At 41.6% G+C, this 15777-nt stretch overlaps 1 protein-coding gene and 1 pseudogene across 2 annotated transcripts in view; one reads left to right on the forward strand and one right to left on the reverse strand.

Moving 5' to 3' along the window:
• Positions 1–15218, reverse strand: part of LOC114571723 (cGMP-dependent protein kinase 1) — an 80317-nt gene extending 65099 nt beyond the window's left edge. Inside the window, exons 1-2 of one of the 2 annotated variants that reach the window (XM_028602873.1) lie at positions 14537–15218; positions 2613–2779 (exon numbers count right to left, since the gene is read on the reverse strand). In XM_028602873.1, the coding sequence (XP_028458674.1) occupies positions 2613–2779; positions 14537–14793 (424 nt within the window). In that variant the 5' untranslated portion in view covers positions 14794–15218. Of the gene's footprint in view, positions 1–2612; positions 2780–10413; positions 10858–14536 lie in introns of those variants that run through there. The other variant, XM_028602872.1, reaches the window with a different exon arrangement.
• Positions 3936–4852, forward strand: LOC114571725 (allograft inflammatory factor 1-like pseudogene; annotated as a pseudogene).
• Positions 15219–15777: the final 559 nt, after the last annotated feature.

Consider the following 15777-nt stretch of genomic DNA (forward strand, 5'->3'; position numbering starts at 1 on the left):
CGCTGTCAGCCTCATGGCAAAACGTCAATGATTAGCCTGCCAAGTCGCAACAAGAAATGACACTACTGCCTGAGCACTGAACACTTCATTTGCTAGGAAAATGATGTACAATGTTGAGCAGACACAGCTGTGTGTTTGACATGGCATGGCACACTTAGACATCCTGTCAAAAAGTCCCAGACTATGACGGACTTCCACAGACTTGGGCTAATGCTTAATTTGTTTTTTATGCAAAACAAGTCAGGCCAGGGACAGTTAGGGTGAAAACTGCAGCCAAGGGACACAAGAGAGTGCGAGAGAGAAGAGAGAGAGAGAGAAAGAGAGAGAGAGAGAGAGGGACAAACAGAAATTGGAATAGAAAAGAGTTAAGGGCAGCAAGAGAGAGATGGCCATGTTTATTGAATATAAATATGCTAAGCCTACCCTAAGGATTTGAAAATAGGAAATAATTAGCCAAACATCTGATATTAGTCACATATAATCACTCTATTTCAGAGAGGAAATCACAAAGCCCCTCAACAATTATTTCTCTTGCAGATTTTTATCTTTTATTTCTCTTTCTGTTGCGCTCATGAGGAACCTATTCATCATGTCAGTGTGACGCTTGCTCATTTGTGACCTACTGTAGCGTGACGAGCCACCTCTGGTTCAATCGACTTCCCCCAGCCTCCCTCACAGGGAGAGATTCAAATCTGCTCGATACCTACAGAATGGGTGACCGGCATTAAAAGACCACCGGCTCACCACCTAGAGCTTTGTGTCCTCGCTTTCTGGCTTTCTGGCTTTTCCTGTTTTCATCCACAACTCCCCTAACAGAACACAGTGGAGCAATACTGAGGATGTGGTTTCTAATTTCTTTCATTGGTTGTCAGTGAATTAAAGACACAATTCCCTGACTTCCCCAAATTCTCTCTCAGTTGGCTGTAAAGCCCACTGTTGTGTTTTGCATAGAATTTGCATTAAACCAGTTACATATTCGACTTCTCTCTGCAGTCTACAGATAAGGGTGGCGAGTGACGTCCTTCTTGCACACAGCAACAGTCAACCGAAACACTCAGATCATTTCCTTAAGTAAAAGTGCCAATACCACAATGTAAAAGCACAGTGGTATGATCAGCGAAAGGTCTACAGCCATACCAGCATTTCTGTTATAAAGAAACATCAGCATGCTAACGTGCTCACAATTAAAATGTTAACATGTTGATGTTTAGCAGGTATAATGTTTACCATGTTCACCATCTCAGTTTATTGTGTTAGCATGCTAACATTTGTACAGCTATGGCTGATATGAATGTGATTAGTTTAGCAGGTATTTGGGCATACATTCAGTAGGATTCACCCTCTGGGCACCATGAATGTACACAACTTTGACAATCCATTCAATATTTGTTGAGATATTTTAGCCTGGACCAAAGTGGTGGAGTGATCTGCATTGCCATCCCTAGAGCCACACTTATCTATTTCTCTAAGATGGCAGTACTCATTTCAGTCTAGCATCCTAACACAAGAGAGCCAAGTGCGGAGTATGCTTTTATAGTATTATAGATTTGTAGTAGAAGTAAACTAAAAAGTGGTCTTAGTTTAGAAAATTGCTTTGTTGTTATTTTAGTTGTCCTTCCCATAAATCTATTCTTAACAATGTATGGTTGAATGGGGCATCCAGGAATTGTATTTCTAACCCAATAATCAACATGGTGGCCGACATGAAATGATAGGAGCAACAATCAATATCAGCATTCTTCCTAGCAGAAATATTAACCTTTAAATGCCACTGTCTATATACCCACTAACAAGATTCTAGCTTATCACTTCCCAGTTTCTTAAATCTCCTGCTGTTCTGCCATGTCGTTTAGGCTTTGAGGAAAGTATTTCCACCAAACATTTTGAATCAATATTAGAACAGTTTGACTGCCCATGCAATTGTATGTGAGAACCAATTGCATGTTATAAAGGATTGAGAGAGTAAGTGAGCAATAATAGTGATCTATATGTGCTATATTTCTATATTTGAATCTGTATTATGTCTGTGAATGTCCATGTTCACCTCTATTTAATGATCAGTTACATTGTGCAGGCATTGACTGAAGCCATTTTCCCTGAGGTCGACTCTATTGCTAGGGACAATGGCTTCCTAAACGTTGCCTTTTCACAAATCCCTTATCAGCGGCAGCGTGGATGTTGTGCTGCTGTTCATGTCATCAGAGGTCACACTCTGTATCATCAATGCTCATTTTACAAAAAGATACAAATAAGAAACACCATGCTGAATGAATACTGCTAAAAAAGAATGGAAGAAAAAGGACTCAGCAGGCACACAGTATCACACAAAATAAAATCAACGGGACATTAGTGAATCATACAGCATCAAAGTGTAGTTTTGAATTTTAGTTCATTGTGCTGCAGAAACCCATCAATAATGTCATTTCTTTTCTTTTCTATCATTGTCAGGTTGGCCCTCTCAAAGTTCACCAGACACATCCCTACAGATCCCCTTCAGTCTGTTCATAAAGAGTAATTATTTACATCTTTTTAGGGTAATTGCACTCTTTGTGCTTGTGGTTTTCATTTCATCGCAGAATAGACATTTTGCCTCTGTTCATGTGTGCTTTTACCTTCCATGACATAAACCAGTGAGCCCACATCGCCTTCCTTAATGATACAGCTGTCCTTTCCATACTCCACAGGGTACATGCAGTCCACGATCTCTTGGATCTGCGACAGCTCCAGGTTCTTCATGAAGTCATTGTCCAAGATGGCCTCCTTGATCAGATCCTTGGACCTGGAGACAAGGTGAAACAAAATCACCACTTTGCAAACACAAATGTGTACAGCATTGGTAGAAAGACAAAATGAGATAGAATTAGAGAGAGAAATTAGTACTAAGAGTCTAAATGTATCACACACAAGCCTCATGCAAAAACTTTGGCTGAGATTAAAATATTTCTCTAAAATCCAGTGAAGGATGTTGACCAGTTCAACAGGCAGGCGTGCTGATTATTTCTAAGGCAATTAAAATCTCACTCAAACTGCACAGTAGCTTTTCAAAAACCTATCCTCAATTCAAAGACATCAGGGTAAAACCTTTTCTCTAAATGCTGCAACAAGTCAATAAATAGCTAAATCCATGGTAATGGACTGTTTCCATTCAGGGGTGCACTTGTGAAAGCCAAATAGGCCTTAAAGACTGCATCAGGGCATTCCACAGGTAAGTATGTTTTGCAATGACTATGCAAGGAAGGGAGAACATTAACTTTTAACTGTAAAAGCTGATGTGCAGTTGTCAAGGTGCAGCTCGGTGCACAGAGCACTTTGTCAGGCGGGCTAAAAGAGGACATTATGTCAAATGATCATTTGGATCGAGGAGAACACAGATGCTATTTATGTACCATTGACGGAGGAGAGACATTTGTTCTTGAGAGGTGTCCGCGTGTTGACAACAGATGAATGAGAGCCAGGCGCAGCGAAGGTTGAAACCGTCAAAGCAAGAGTCAAAGAAGTGTCGAGAGACGGGAAAGAAATCTGAAGCTGACTCTAAGATCTAAGATCACTCCTTCATTGAAGCATGTCATCACCAGAGTCAGAGTTGCTCGGCTGAGTGCTGCGTTGTCGCTTTTGAGAGTGTCAGCTGGATGAATGAGGTTAAAATGTGTCAGGGTTAATCCTACAAGGAGTCCCCTCCTGAGAGGCTAAAGTATTCCCTAAAAGCACTCTCTATCTCCTGGCTGGAATAGGACTCAAAGGCACTGGTGAACTGCCTCTAGCCTTTCTGTGCTCTGTGCCATTATCAGAAATAGATTTCTGGGTGCATTGTTGACACTGATCACCTGAGGAGCTTAAAGCTAAAAGGGCAAATAACCTGGAAGGCATTTATGAAGCAGCTCTCCCTCGACACACAGGCTTGTCTACACTGCTGCCAGTCCCGCAGCAAAGTCCTACACAAACCACACAGCTACACAAACTTCAAGCTCTAAAACGTCAATGTCTGCCAGTGACGGACTGGTAATCTGGCATTTGGGCAGATGCCAGATGTACAAGGAGTAAAAACATTTGGACTGTTAAAGGAGCAGCAAAAGTCAAAATTGGAAGAAATAAACAAGGAATACCTGGAAGACCAGAAATACAGGGATGAAGAGGACCTGGCTGAAAAACTGAAAGGTCTCAAAAATAAATATGCTGAGTTTGACCTGAATGACCAAGGAGAAATTGATCTCATTGGTCTAAAGTGGATGATGGAGAAGCTGGGGGTGCCCAAGACCCACTTGGAGTTAAAAAAAATGATTGTTGAGGTGACGGGCGGCAGCAGCAACACCATCAACTACAGGGACTTTGTCAAGATGATGCTGGGCAAGCGTTCAGCTGTGCTCAAACTAGTCTTGGTATTTGAGGACAAAACCAACGGCACTCCCTGCAAACCAGACGGACCCCTTCCAAAGCGGGACATTGCTAGCCTGCCTTAACTGTAGATGTCAGCCTCTGGACTGCAAGTGACTGTCGGTGGTTGCGTGAAATTGAGTCGTTCTCTTAACATGTGGAGTGTTGTATTCGTGTGGGACCAGTGATTGAGGATGTTATTTTGTAATATATGGTGTGTGCAAGGTGTTTGTCATTTGGAAGACTGAGCCCACAACTCACTAAATGATGTTTGACTGTGAATATTATTATTCATCTTTTTTCCTTTTTAATTGAAATGTAGCATTGGTAGTTGTAATCTGCTTGATAAATTACATTTTGTAGTAAGCATTTCATGGTTCATCTACTCTATTTTTAAGGGAAGACTCCAAATTCTCCAGAAGATGTTTTTCCTTTCTTGTTTTTTTGTTTCAGTTTTGGGACGCAGTAATTTTAACGTTGCGATAGAACACTTTTGGAGAAGCACAAGGAGAAAAGAAGACATTTTTGCACTGTCCTCAGTGGTCTTGGATGGATTCCTGCCAGGCTTATCTTAGTCAGCATCTTGCTTTAGATCAGGTGCCAGAGATTACAGGCCCACCCTATTTCCTCTGGGTCAAAGTCATCAGCCCTTTGAGCCAGAATACTGATCTGGAATCAGTAACTAGGTTACACGGCCACCTCATTTTCTGAAAAACATTTTTTTTTTTGTAGATGACTGCTTTGCTATGCGTTTATAACATTCACTCACTAGTTGAGAGAAGAATAGGAGATCATGTTAACCATGGGACTTTCAGTTTCAGTATGTGGCTTAAAGAAAAGCAAATCTCACTCCGTTTTTAGATCTGTAAGGTTAAGCACATGTTAATTTTGGAAGGAGTGTGATTTACAGGCACACAAGCATAACAAATGTACATAATATACTACACACATTACAATCATATCCTTTCCAAGTGCCTCAACATGCAGATACTGTAGAGCCTAAACACAGATTAAAAAAGGAAGTGCACAGAAGTGTTCAGTTCACACAGTCCTCTTAACTTACTAATTATAGAAAACCGTGAAATAATGTTCTGTTATTTTAGTTTTGATGAAGTTTGTTGAATTATATTGATATGGCGTTTCCAATACATTCTGAGTGAGTGCTGTTCACGGGTGGTGTTTCTTTTTTAAATGTAGTTTTTTTTCTCCCTTTTTCTTACCATTATTTGTTTATGTCACAGCAAGCGTTTTAACTTATTTGTTGGGTGTTTTGACTGTTTAGGTTACCATATACTTCATACATGTGTTAATAGTTGCTATTTGTCTTGGATTCATTTTTCTCCCTCACATTGTTTCACATCAGCTAACCATCTCCCTCTCGGTTGAACTGTGTTCATTGTCCTGTGAATTCTGATTCTAAAATAATTCTTACACTACAAAAAGTTGGAAGCTATGGTTGGAAGTTGGAAGCTATAGCCTACTGTTGACAAAAAAATAATCGAGGCATCAAGCGACACAAGGGGCAGGGGAGAGGGGGGCAGAGAAAAAGAGAGAGAAATATAAGAGAGCACTGTTGGCTGACGGTGAAAAATGCTGCAAACTGACTGATTTGTTGAAGTGCAGCTTCAGCTAGCATTAGCGCTAATACAGCTAGCATGTTAGCGACACATCTGAGCCAGCACACCGGGGAGAAAGACAGGACAGTGAGGAATATGAGGAAGAGGAAGAACAAAACGAGCAAGAGGAGGATGAAGAGATAGACATGGATAACAAATCTATGGAATTAACCAACACAGAACAAGAAGCCTGCTGTGGGTCTGAATGTGGATTACCAGAAGTAACAGAGATGGAGACCAAGGCAGCAGGAGGGAGTGTAGGTACAGTAAATTTGGCTACTTCAGAATATTATATTAGGGCTATTATGGAGTGGCTGGCTCAGATGATTTATTAATTTTTTTTTTTTAATATATATATATATATATGTCTATGTTTTGGTGCTAGCTGGTGTTGTTGTTTATAGCTTGGGAGTTTACGTTCACCATTACTGGGGCTATCAAAAGTGCGTTTTCGCTACGTGCATCAAAAGTTCTATCTGCGCGACGCCCCCCCACACTGGTGGGCCGCTGGTGGGTGGGAATGCCAGGGCCATTTTTTGTTCCCAGTCCGTCACTGATGTCTGCCATGATACAATATCAGCAGTGCCCAATTTTTTGTTTTTAGTTTTATGTACTGAGCATTATGCGCATGTCTGTGTTTTCAAAACAGGCACTATAAACCCCTCTGCACATGCATCTATAAAGTGAGGTCATATTTTAAAGTCAGTGTCTTATTCCTCCTCAAGAGCTTCCATTCATTGTTTAAGGTCACACGGATGCCTTTGAATCCATTCAATCTTGTTACACGTGATCGAATCTGTGAAAAAACACTGTTGCTTCAGATGAAAAACTGTGAGCGATGCCCTGAGAAGCAGCTATCATAGCTGGCACGTAAATCTTCAACCTTGGCCTACATTTACAGATCATCATTTTGACACCATCAGCTGAGAAAATAGCAAAATAGCATGCCGAAATATCCCAAAAAAATTCTCCTAATGTGTGTTTTTCATTCAACACTCTGATGAATTTTCAATTAGTCCTGTCGATCCCCAAACAGCTCTGCTTTTAATCTCTCACAGCAGTGATGCTTGGGGATGAAAGCATGGAACTAAACTAAAGACCAATATTGTACAGTATTAGTTGTCACAATATATTAGGATAACAGATATTACTTACTTAAGTTATTTAAATAAAGTACAAACACTGGATTTATATACTAATCTCAGTGACAGATCAGACATCCCAGCATATTGAATTTTTGCCATGGGCACTGTACAAAAGTCTTTCCATATAGCAGCATCATTATTATCCCAGACTCCCCATCTCATTGGTGGACATGCCTTTTCAGCATTTACTTTAGGGAACTCCTTTTTTAGACAATTTACAGATATGAGAAAGATGAAAGAGACAGTGTGGTAACAAGTTTCCAGAGTCTCAGGATTTTCATTTATTTGAACCAGGGTTTCTTGTTAGATATTTGTTTTATTCTGCCCTTGAGCATCAGAACAAGTTACTCCTGGGAATTGAGTTAAGAAGACTCAGGTGTTGCACCTATTTTTCAATTCCCCTCCCACAATATTTGTTCCTCCCAAACCTCCTTTCTTTTTTCAGCAGAGACTGCACACGGAGGAGACGATGATTTAGTTGTAATGGTAGCTGCTCCCACTACGTTTTAAGGAGTATATCTTAGTAAAGTTGGTAAGTGCCAGTCTGGAATATGATGATCCTTATGATGCTTACTGAGTTAATGATGCTTTTAAAATAGGCTTATGCATTTTATGCTAGCAGAACTCTTCATTTTTCTGCATATTATTAACTTAACAAACAGAAACAAAATGGAAATCTTTTATTTTCCTAGTTGATCTCCAGCCCTCTGAAAATGTGCCTCATTGACCCTCTTTTTGTTACTTTACTCCCAGGAGATTTCTGGCCTTCTCAACCCTGATCTGGACCCCCCGACTTGAGCCTCTGATAGCAACGTTGAGCAACGTCTTCTAACCAGACCCTTATAAAAACATCTGCCTTCCTCTCCTTTGTGAGGATGATATATTTGCCTTCATCCACTAGTGAGGTTTAGGGCTGAGCATGTTCAGCCTTCCTTAAAAGGAGAAAATATGCTCTTTTAGAAGGAAAAAATAAGAGGGGTGGCAGAAAAGTGGGAGAGGCTAACAGAAATAGGAGGCAGACAGAGGGAGAGGGATGGATAGCGTATGTGTAAGGAACGCTGTAAGGGTCTTGTAAAGAAGATAAAGTAGGTGAGAATGAAAGAAAAATCTAAACATTTAGCCAAATCCAACAAGCATTATCGCTACACTTCAATAACCTAAACAAAATGAAAATGTAATTGAGCTGTCTTTGTCCCATGAGGGCACTTGCGTTTATCAAAAACAAAAACAAAAACTCTATTCTCAATTGAGCAATAACAAAAGTTAGTAGAGTCTCACAAAAACAAAATAACTTGGAGATAAATGAACTGCTCTTGAACTTTTGCAAGTTGCTCAAGCAGAGATGTACAAACAAACTGAATAACGATAATAACGCTGAACCAATAAGAGAACAGTGCTCAAACACGCTCAAGTCATTTGCATTCAACAGTCCACTGCTTTTCAATAATTATTTTTTCATGTATACTTATTAGGAGAGATAAAGTGAGCAAAATGTAATTCAGTGCGAAAAGGTGCGGCAGACACTCAGCAGAACATTTAAGCTATAGATGACTCTTTGATGGAAGTTCAAACAACCTCTTGGTAAGAAGCAGATCATTTTCAATTCCATCATGACATTTTCTTTCAGTTTCCCTGTGGGGATTATCATCTCAAATCATGCAATCATTCTTTTCCCATCATAACTGACAGATGATTACATTGAAAGGACAAAGTCAATATTTTTTTTTCTTCCCTTCAAGGTCTCCCTAAAAGTCTCTTTGGGAAATCTCTTAATGGAACAATGCATATACAGTAAAGAATTACTATCATTATGAAATTGTCACAGTATTTTTTTCCTCATCTGCCATTCCAATCCAGTGTCCAGGATCTCACACTTATTTATGACAGGGAGACAAAGAAAATAAAAAAATACCACACACAAAAATGACCTTTCCTTGCTCAGATAAATAATCCCCTTTATTTTTTATTTCCTTTGATGAAATCTTTTGAGCTTTGTTTATTTGTGTGTCGAGAAAAAAATGGCAAAGTCTGAAAACACCAACATAGTATGGAAATAATTCAGATCAATAATTTTAATTTGAAAACTTCATTCTGCTCATTTTAAAGTGCTCATATTATGCTCATTTTCAGGTTCATAATTGTATTTAGAGGTTGTACCAGAATAGGTTTATGTGGTTTAATTTTCAGAAAAAAACATATATTTGTTGTACTGCACATTGCTGCAGCTCCTCTTTTCACCCTGTGTGTTGAGCTCTCTGTTTTAGCTACAGAGTGAGACATCACACTTCTGTTCCATCTTTGTTGGGAGTCGCAAATACGCAGTAGGTACTGCTAGCTAGTCAGTTGCAGAGTATGAGGGAGTGCCATGCTAGCAGCTAGGCGAGCATTATAACGCGTGTTACAAAGTGACGCGCGTTCGTCACGGAAGTAAAAGCCAAAAAGCATAATATGAGCACTTTAAGTGATATGACATATCCCAATATGCATTTTAAATCTGGATTTAGTTTTGAAAATGTATTGATTTTGTTCAATATGTCTATTTTTTATGTGCTTTCAGAATGAAGATATTATTCCTGTCCACCAGGGGAAGTGTTTAATTTATAATAACACAACCTTCAGGTTTAATGCTGGATTACATACAGTTTCCGCTTGACAACCAGACCTCATGTTGCAGACCAAGCTGAGCAAGAGAGAGATGTTTGGTTGAGAGTTTGAAAAAGAGAGAGAGAGAGAGAGAGAGAGAGAGAGAGAGAGAGAGAGAGAGCTCTAAACAAATCATAAGGTAAACATGCACAGAGAGCCTGTTAAGACTGCCTGTCACAGAATCACAGCTTGTGTAAAATGGGCACTGGTACATTACACAGAGCCAACACCAGATCTCTAAACCTATAATTCCCATCACAGGATGACAGTTAATTTCTCTCTCATGTTAGGCTGTGATCAGGCGTATTGATATACAGCCCTTTATCACGGAGCTGATGAAAATCCTATTGATAACTGGACAGTTTCCTGTGTGTGTGTGTGTGTGTGTGTGTGTGTGTGTGTGTGTGTGTGTGTGTGTGTGTGTGTGTGTGTGTGTGTGTGTGTGTGTGTGTGTGTGTGTGTGTTTGAAAGAGAGAGCTCACCACCTCATCCATATGTGCTACAGGTGCCGTACCTGCTGCGCCACACTTAACATTAGTGAATCCGAAAGGTGAACTTATACTGGAGCTGATTTAAAATCCTATTAGCATTTTCGTTATTAAAGGTGAATATTAAGTATTTATAATTTGGACACCTACTGTGGGCTTTTAGGGTAGAAAGGTAGGGTGACATGGCTAAGATCCTGGATGTCGAAGGCAGTGGGTTCGGCCGAAATTGCCTGCCTCTTCGTCCGCTGCTGCTCATGCAGCTCACTCTGCTTGTGGACCTGCTGGGTTGCCGGTTTGATAACGGAGCGGTATTTGTCCAGCTCGGTCTGTAGTCTCTGTATAAGCTCGTCTTTCTGGTCGAGCTCTAGTTCCAGCTCGTCGATGAGCGCGTCCCTCTGGCGCAGCTCCTCAATCTTCTCCTGGAGCGCGTACTGGAGGTCGCGCAAGGTGCCCATTTCAGTTGGCGACGAGAGTCTTCCCAATAAGTTTATCGAAAGGTTTGCGGTCTAGTCTTTATCCCCTCTCCTCTACCACGCTGCTCATAAACTTTATCCGGCATGAACAGCTTCAGAGGATGCAGCCCCTGTCTCTCCTGGGGGGATCCTCGCTGTTGTCCGTCACGAGCGGATGTTGGGAACTGAAGCGAAGGTATGTTCGGTGGTTGCTGCGATAACCAAGGTGAGCCAGTAAAGCGACTCAACCACTATCACGCAAAGTTTGCCCCCCTCTCTCTCTCTCTCTCTCTCTCTCTCTCTCTCTCTCTCTCTCCCTTGGCGGTGTGACAGCGGAGGACCGTCCTCCCCGAGTGCGTCAGGCTGCGACCTGGAGAGAGCGCATGGCGAGGAGGGCGCCTACAGGAATCTGTGGCACAGTGCAGTCTGCCACTCAAAGAGAGTCGCACTCGTCGCACATGAATAATGGACTCAGTGAGAAAGCCACTGCTCTGGGAACTATGTCATCATAACTCAGCAGATCGCCCTGAGGCAGCTGAGTTACAAATAGATGAGCACCGGAGCCTTAATGGAAGTTGAAGGTGATGGAAACTTAATGAACCTTAGTGTTAAAATAAACAACGCGTTTGTTTTTTTCCCCATCTATTGCTTGTATTGTGTTGGACTACCTGTGTATTTAACCAAATGACTTTAACCAAATCCCTGATAGGAACTATTCATTTTTGTGACAGATTCCATAGAGGAGCAAGTGAAGGTGCTTTACAATATTGTAATCTTAGAGATTGCCAAACAACAGCCTTGGCGGATATGAATGACTGATGCTTGCTCTCCACAGCAGCTCCACATTCCTCATTTACTCTGTTGACTCTAAGCACTGCTGGTTACTGTCCACATTATCCCAAATGAGTCATCTCAAGCTCAGGAACCGCATTTGGCCTCCTGTGCTCTGGACAAATTCAGAGGAGGATAAACTGCCAAGGACAATCTGATAGGACGAGGAGCCACAGCAGCAGTTACTGTGCTGAGAGGATGGAGAGTCACATGTTGACAGCCAGGACAAAAAGCGAGGTGAAGGACATTTCTTTGGCTCTGAGGATAGGTGTTTTTGGTGTGGTAGTAAAAAGCATCTTCTTCCTGACAAAAAGCAGAAAACAACCCTGGAGAGAGCCAGTTGGTCTAACAATAGATCACAGCTGCCCTCGTGTGGTGGGATAAAGTATCAACTCAGCCACACAACAACAAGGTGGCATGCACTGACGGACTGGGATCAAAAAACGGCCCTGGCATTTGCTACACACCGGCGCTATTTTTGTCAATAACCTAGCTTGGAAATCAGGAACTCTGCCTTCCTAGTGTATCTTTCCAAGCACTTCGCTGCAGTACAACCTTGAATATTTGTGGCTGCATGCATGAAATAACTTTAACTCAAAATTTACCAAAGACAAATTATCAGTAGTGGCCCATACAGTAGGGGTAAATAAGGGGGCGGCCCTTTTGGCATTTGCCCATATTCCAGATGGCCAGTCCATCACCGGTGGCATGCCTCTGCTCTGCAGGCAAACATGCCCATCGCTTAATGATCCTACTGGATGACTGAAATAGGTAATCATTGCAAATGCTGACATGTGCAGTAGTCCTGTGTGCAACAAGTAAAACAAATACACATCAGCAGCTTTGCAAACAATGCTAAACCTGTTTTCAGACATCACAGAAATAAAAAAAGGTATAAAATGTAAGCTTTCTGTGAGACATTACACGAGATAAAGGAACTGTGAGGAACACCTGTTCAACAAACAGTGTATTGCCTGTTAAGTCATTACAGTAAAATAATAGCTTTATATATTCTCCCAAAAAGATTTGTTTTATTGTGCTCCTCTCTAAATGCAAAGTTCTAATAAAGTCGAGGCAGCCTTTTTCCGAGCTAACTAAAAACCATCATATTTTCTTGTATGTCTGTCAAGGGAAGGAGGGTGCGGGGCACAAAGCCTAAGCAGCAGCAATGTTTCCTTCATATCAGGAAACTGCAGGTGACTGGAGCCTTCAGGCTCTCTCCAGTCCAGTGTTGCATCCCCACATCCTCCAATCATCAAAAGGCCCTCCCACTGTCCTTCAAAGCACCCCTGCGCTTTAAATTTCACCTCTCTAACCATCCAGCTCAGCCCTTTTCCTATGCAGATCAATAGAAACAGGATCCGTTGCTCCATGCTGCGGTAATCCGATGAGCGGGGCGGTACCCCGGTTGGTGCCACGTCCCAACTCTAATGGGGGTCACACCGTCTCTGACCCCGCTGCAGCCCAGCGGGCACAGCGGTGCAGGTGGAGACACTCCACCAGACACCGTTGGCACCGAGAGCAATGACATCATCTCACCGGTGCTTTTTATTATTTATTTTTTTTTTACAAATGCAGGTTTACTAACATTTCACTGCACAGAGTTCATGGCCTTGTGCAATTAGTCAAGTTGTCCACTGAAAGGCCATTCAAGCACATCAGCTCATCAGCTGAGTTTACACATAATTTGACTATTTTCAGAATGAACCCTGAAAGGCTGAGAAGTACTTTATTAGTTCTGTCTTGAATGTAGCTTGTTAGTCATTATTTCTCAATGAACCTGGGCCATTCATGACCTCCATACTTCATTCTCAAGTACTGTTATTTCATTTTTCTTGTCTCAGGAATCTGTCTGCAGACTTTTGTGTTAGTTTGAAGTCCCACTGATTATCAGTTAATGAGTGCAAACGAGGATGAAATGAAGACTGGAAATTGTCTAGTCATCTTAATAAAATTAACCCTAATTATTGTCTATTGCAATAATTGAGTCAGCAGGTTGGTGTCTGCTTGTGTGTGTGATATCAATATAGCAAATGATTTATCCTGATTGGATTGTTATAATAGAAATGAAGTTGAAAATAAATTAAAAGATGAAGATAGAGAATGTTAAACTTTTTGCTGGAAGTAATTACAGCAAAATCAAAAGGAAAAGACTGACAGACAACGTGAAAAGAATGAGATAATAATTAATTACTACTATTCAGGTTCAGGCCTCATTTGAAACCCTCAAAATCAGGACAACCATACCCTGAAGCTAAAACGGGCACCCAAAGGTGATGAAGGAAGCATATGGTCAAACAAAGCGTTTTCTAATGGAGTATTAAATATCCTCAGACATGCACTTCGGGTCCTCAGCGTCCAGCTACTAAAAGCCAATAATGCATCGCACTTCCTCCTGTCTGTGTCCTGTGGGACTGCCATGATGGATCTGATCAATTAGGAGCTCTTTCTGAAGCTCGCATTGGAGCTGCGTCATCGGCCCCTAAGAATGAAAGTGCTCGTCCATTCATGGCAAACGTCTCCATCTCCAATTTAGAAAAAAAAGAAAAGGTAGAACAGACAGAAAGAAAAGCTTTGTGTAGATACAACACTGAAGTGTCTAGAACATGTGTGTGTGTGTGTGTGTGTGTGTTGTGTGTGTGTGTGTGTGTGTTTGTGTGTGTGTGTGTGTGTGTGTGTGTGTGTGTGTGTGTGTGTGTGTGTGTGTGTGTGTGTGTGTGTGTGTGTGTGTGTGTGTGTGTGTGTGTGTGTGTGTGTGAGAGAGAGTAGAGTGTTGCTATCAACACATGCACATTCATGTCTTAATCACATTTCTGTTGAGAGAGAGAGAGAGAGAGAGTTGTGCTTCCTTATAAATAACAGATTCACAACCATCCATGGCAAACCTTTTGGTTCTGGTAGTGAAGGGAAAACACTCCGAAAGATCTTTAAAGATGGCATAGGAGCGTAATGGAGCAATAAAGTACAAATGCCTGCTCAAACAGTCTTACCAGTCGGACTTGGCATATTTCCGAAACGCCTGCCTTGCCAGGTCCTGGTGTGTCTGAGGCTCCGCGGAGATGCCCTGTGCCCTGCGGGTCCTCGGTCCAATAAGTTGAGCGCTGGGCAAAACAGACTGACATTTGTGTAATTTTCTCTTGAGTTCTTGGATCTCGTCTTCCCTGTCCGCCAGACGCCTCTCCAAGTCCCGTATCCTCTCCTCCTTTAGAAGTAGGATCTTGGCAAAGTCGTCCTCCAGGTCACTCATGTTTAAATCGGCGTTAAACTTTGCCGCGATTCTCCGCGATACGGACAAAAACAATGAACTCCCAGCACGCGCACAGGTTGTGAAAACAAACACAAATCCCCCTCTAAAGACGCGCAGTAAGATGATGCTCCGAGAATCCTCTGTCCACGTGTGTATATTGCAGAAGAAAGGAGCAAAGCGGTGTTTAAAGCCGGGGAGCCGACGGTTGATCGAGCAGCGCTTCGCTACAGTCCACCGAGCCTCCGGGGAGCTGCTGATGATCCTTCATTGAGAAACCAATTACAGCAGCTCTTTCTCTCCGAGGACGCACGCAGACCGTCAAACTGGGTACTAAAGAGCCGAGACTACTCCTGTAGTTCACCGTCTCACACTGCAAACACATCACAGAGAAAGCCCAGCGCTGCTGCTGTCAAATATTTGTTTACCATCTAACTGCACAATCCCGAGCCCCCTATGAGCTCCCCTCCCTTTCCTATTGCAAAAAAAAAAAAAATCAATTGTCCCGCACTCCCTTCATAGGACAGTGGACGTGTTTGCAGTGGTCACATTTTATATATGGTGTAAGCACACATCAGTGAATTTAAAGTAATCAGGCAAATGGCCTTTATAGGCTAGAGAGGTTGCACGTAAGTAGACTATTGATGTTATTATCTGAACTCAAATGATTAAACAAATAGAAAGTTAAAAAAATAAAATAATAATAAAGCATGGATAATGAAACATGCCCATTTGACAAACAACAAAGTGTAGCCTATAGCCTACATTACAGATAGAAATTCAGACTCAAACAACAAAATGGTTGATTCAGACGTGTCTGTTATTGTATGCATAAAGCAAAGTTAATGTACACAACAGATTTTTATGCTGTTATCCTTCTGATGAGAGTAATCAGTAATTACATACTTTGGCGACAGTGCTCATCACTTTCATCCTCAGTATGCTGCTCGGACAGTTCAGTAATAGATCATCGCTTCTCCTGCTGTA

Source organism: Perca flavescens, chromosome 17, assembly GCF_004354835.1.
Source record: "Perca flavescens isolate YP-PL-M2 chromosome 17, PFLA_1.0, whole genome shotgun sequence".
NCBI lineage: Eukaryota > Metazoa > Chordata > Actinopteri > Perciformes > Percidae > Perca > Perca flavescens.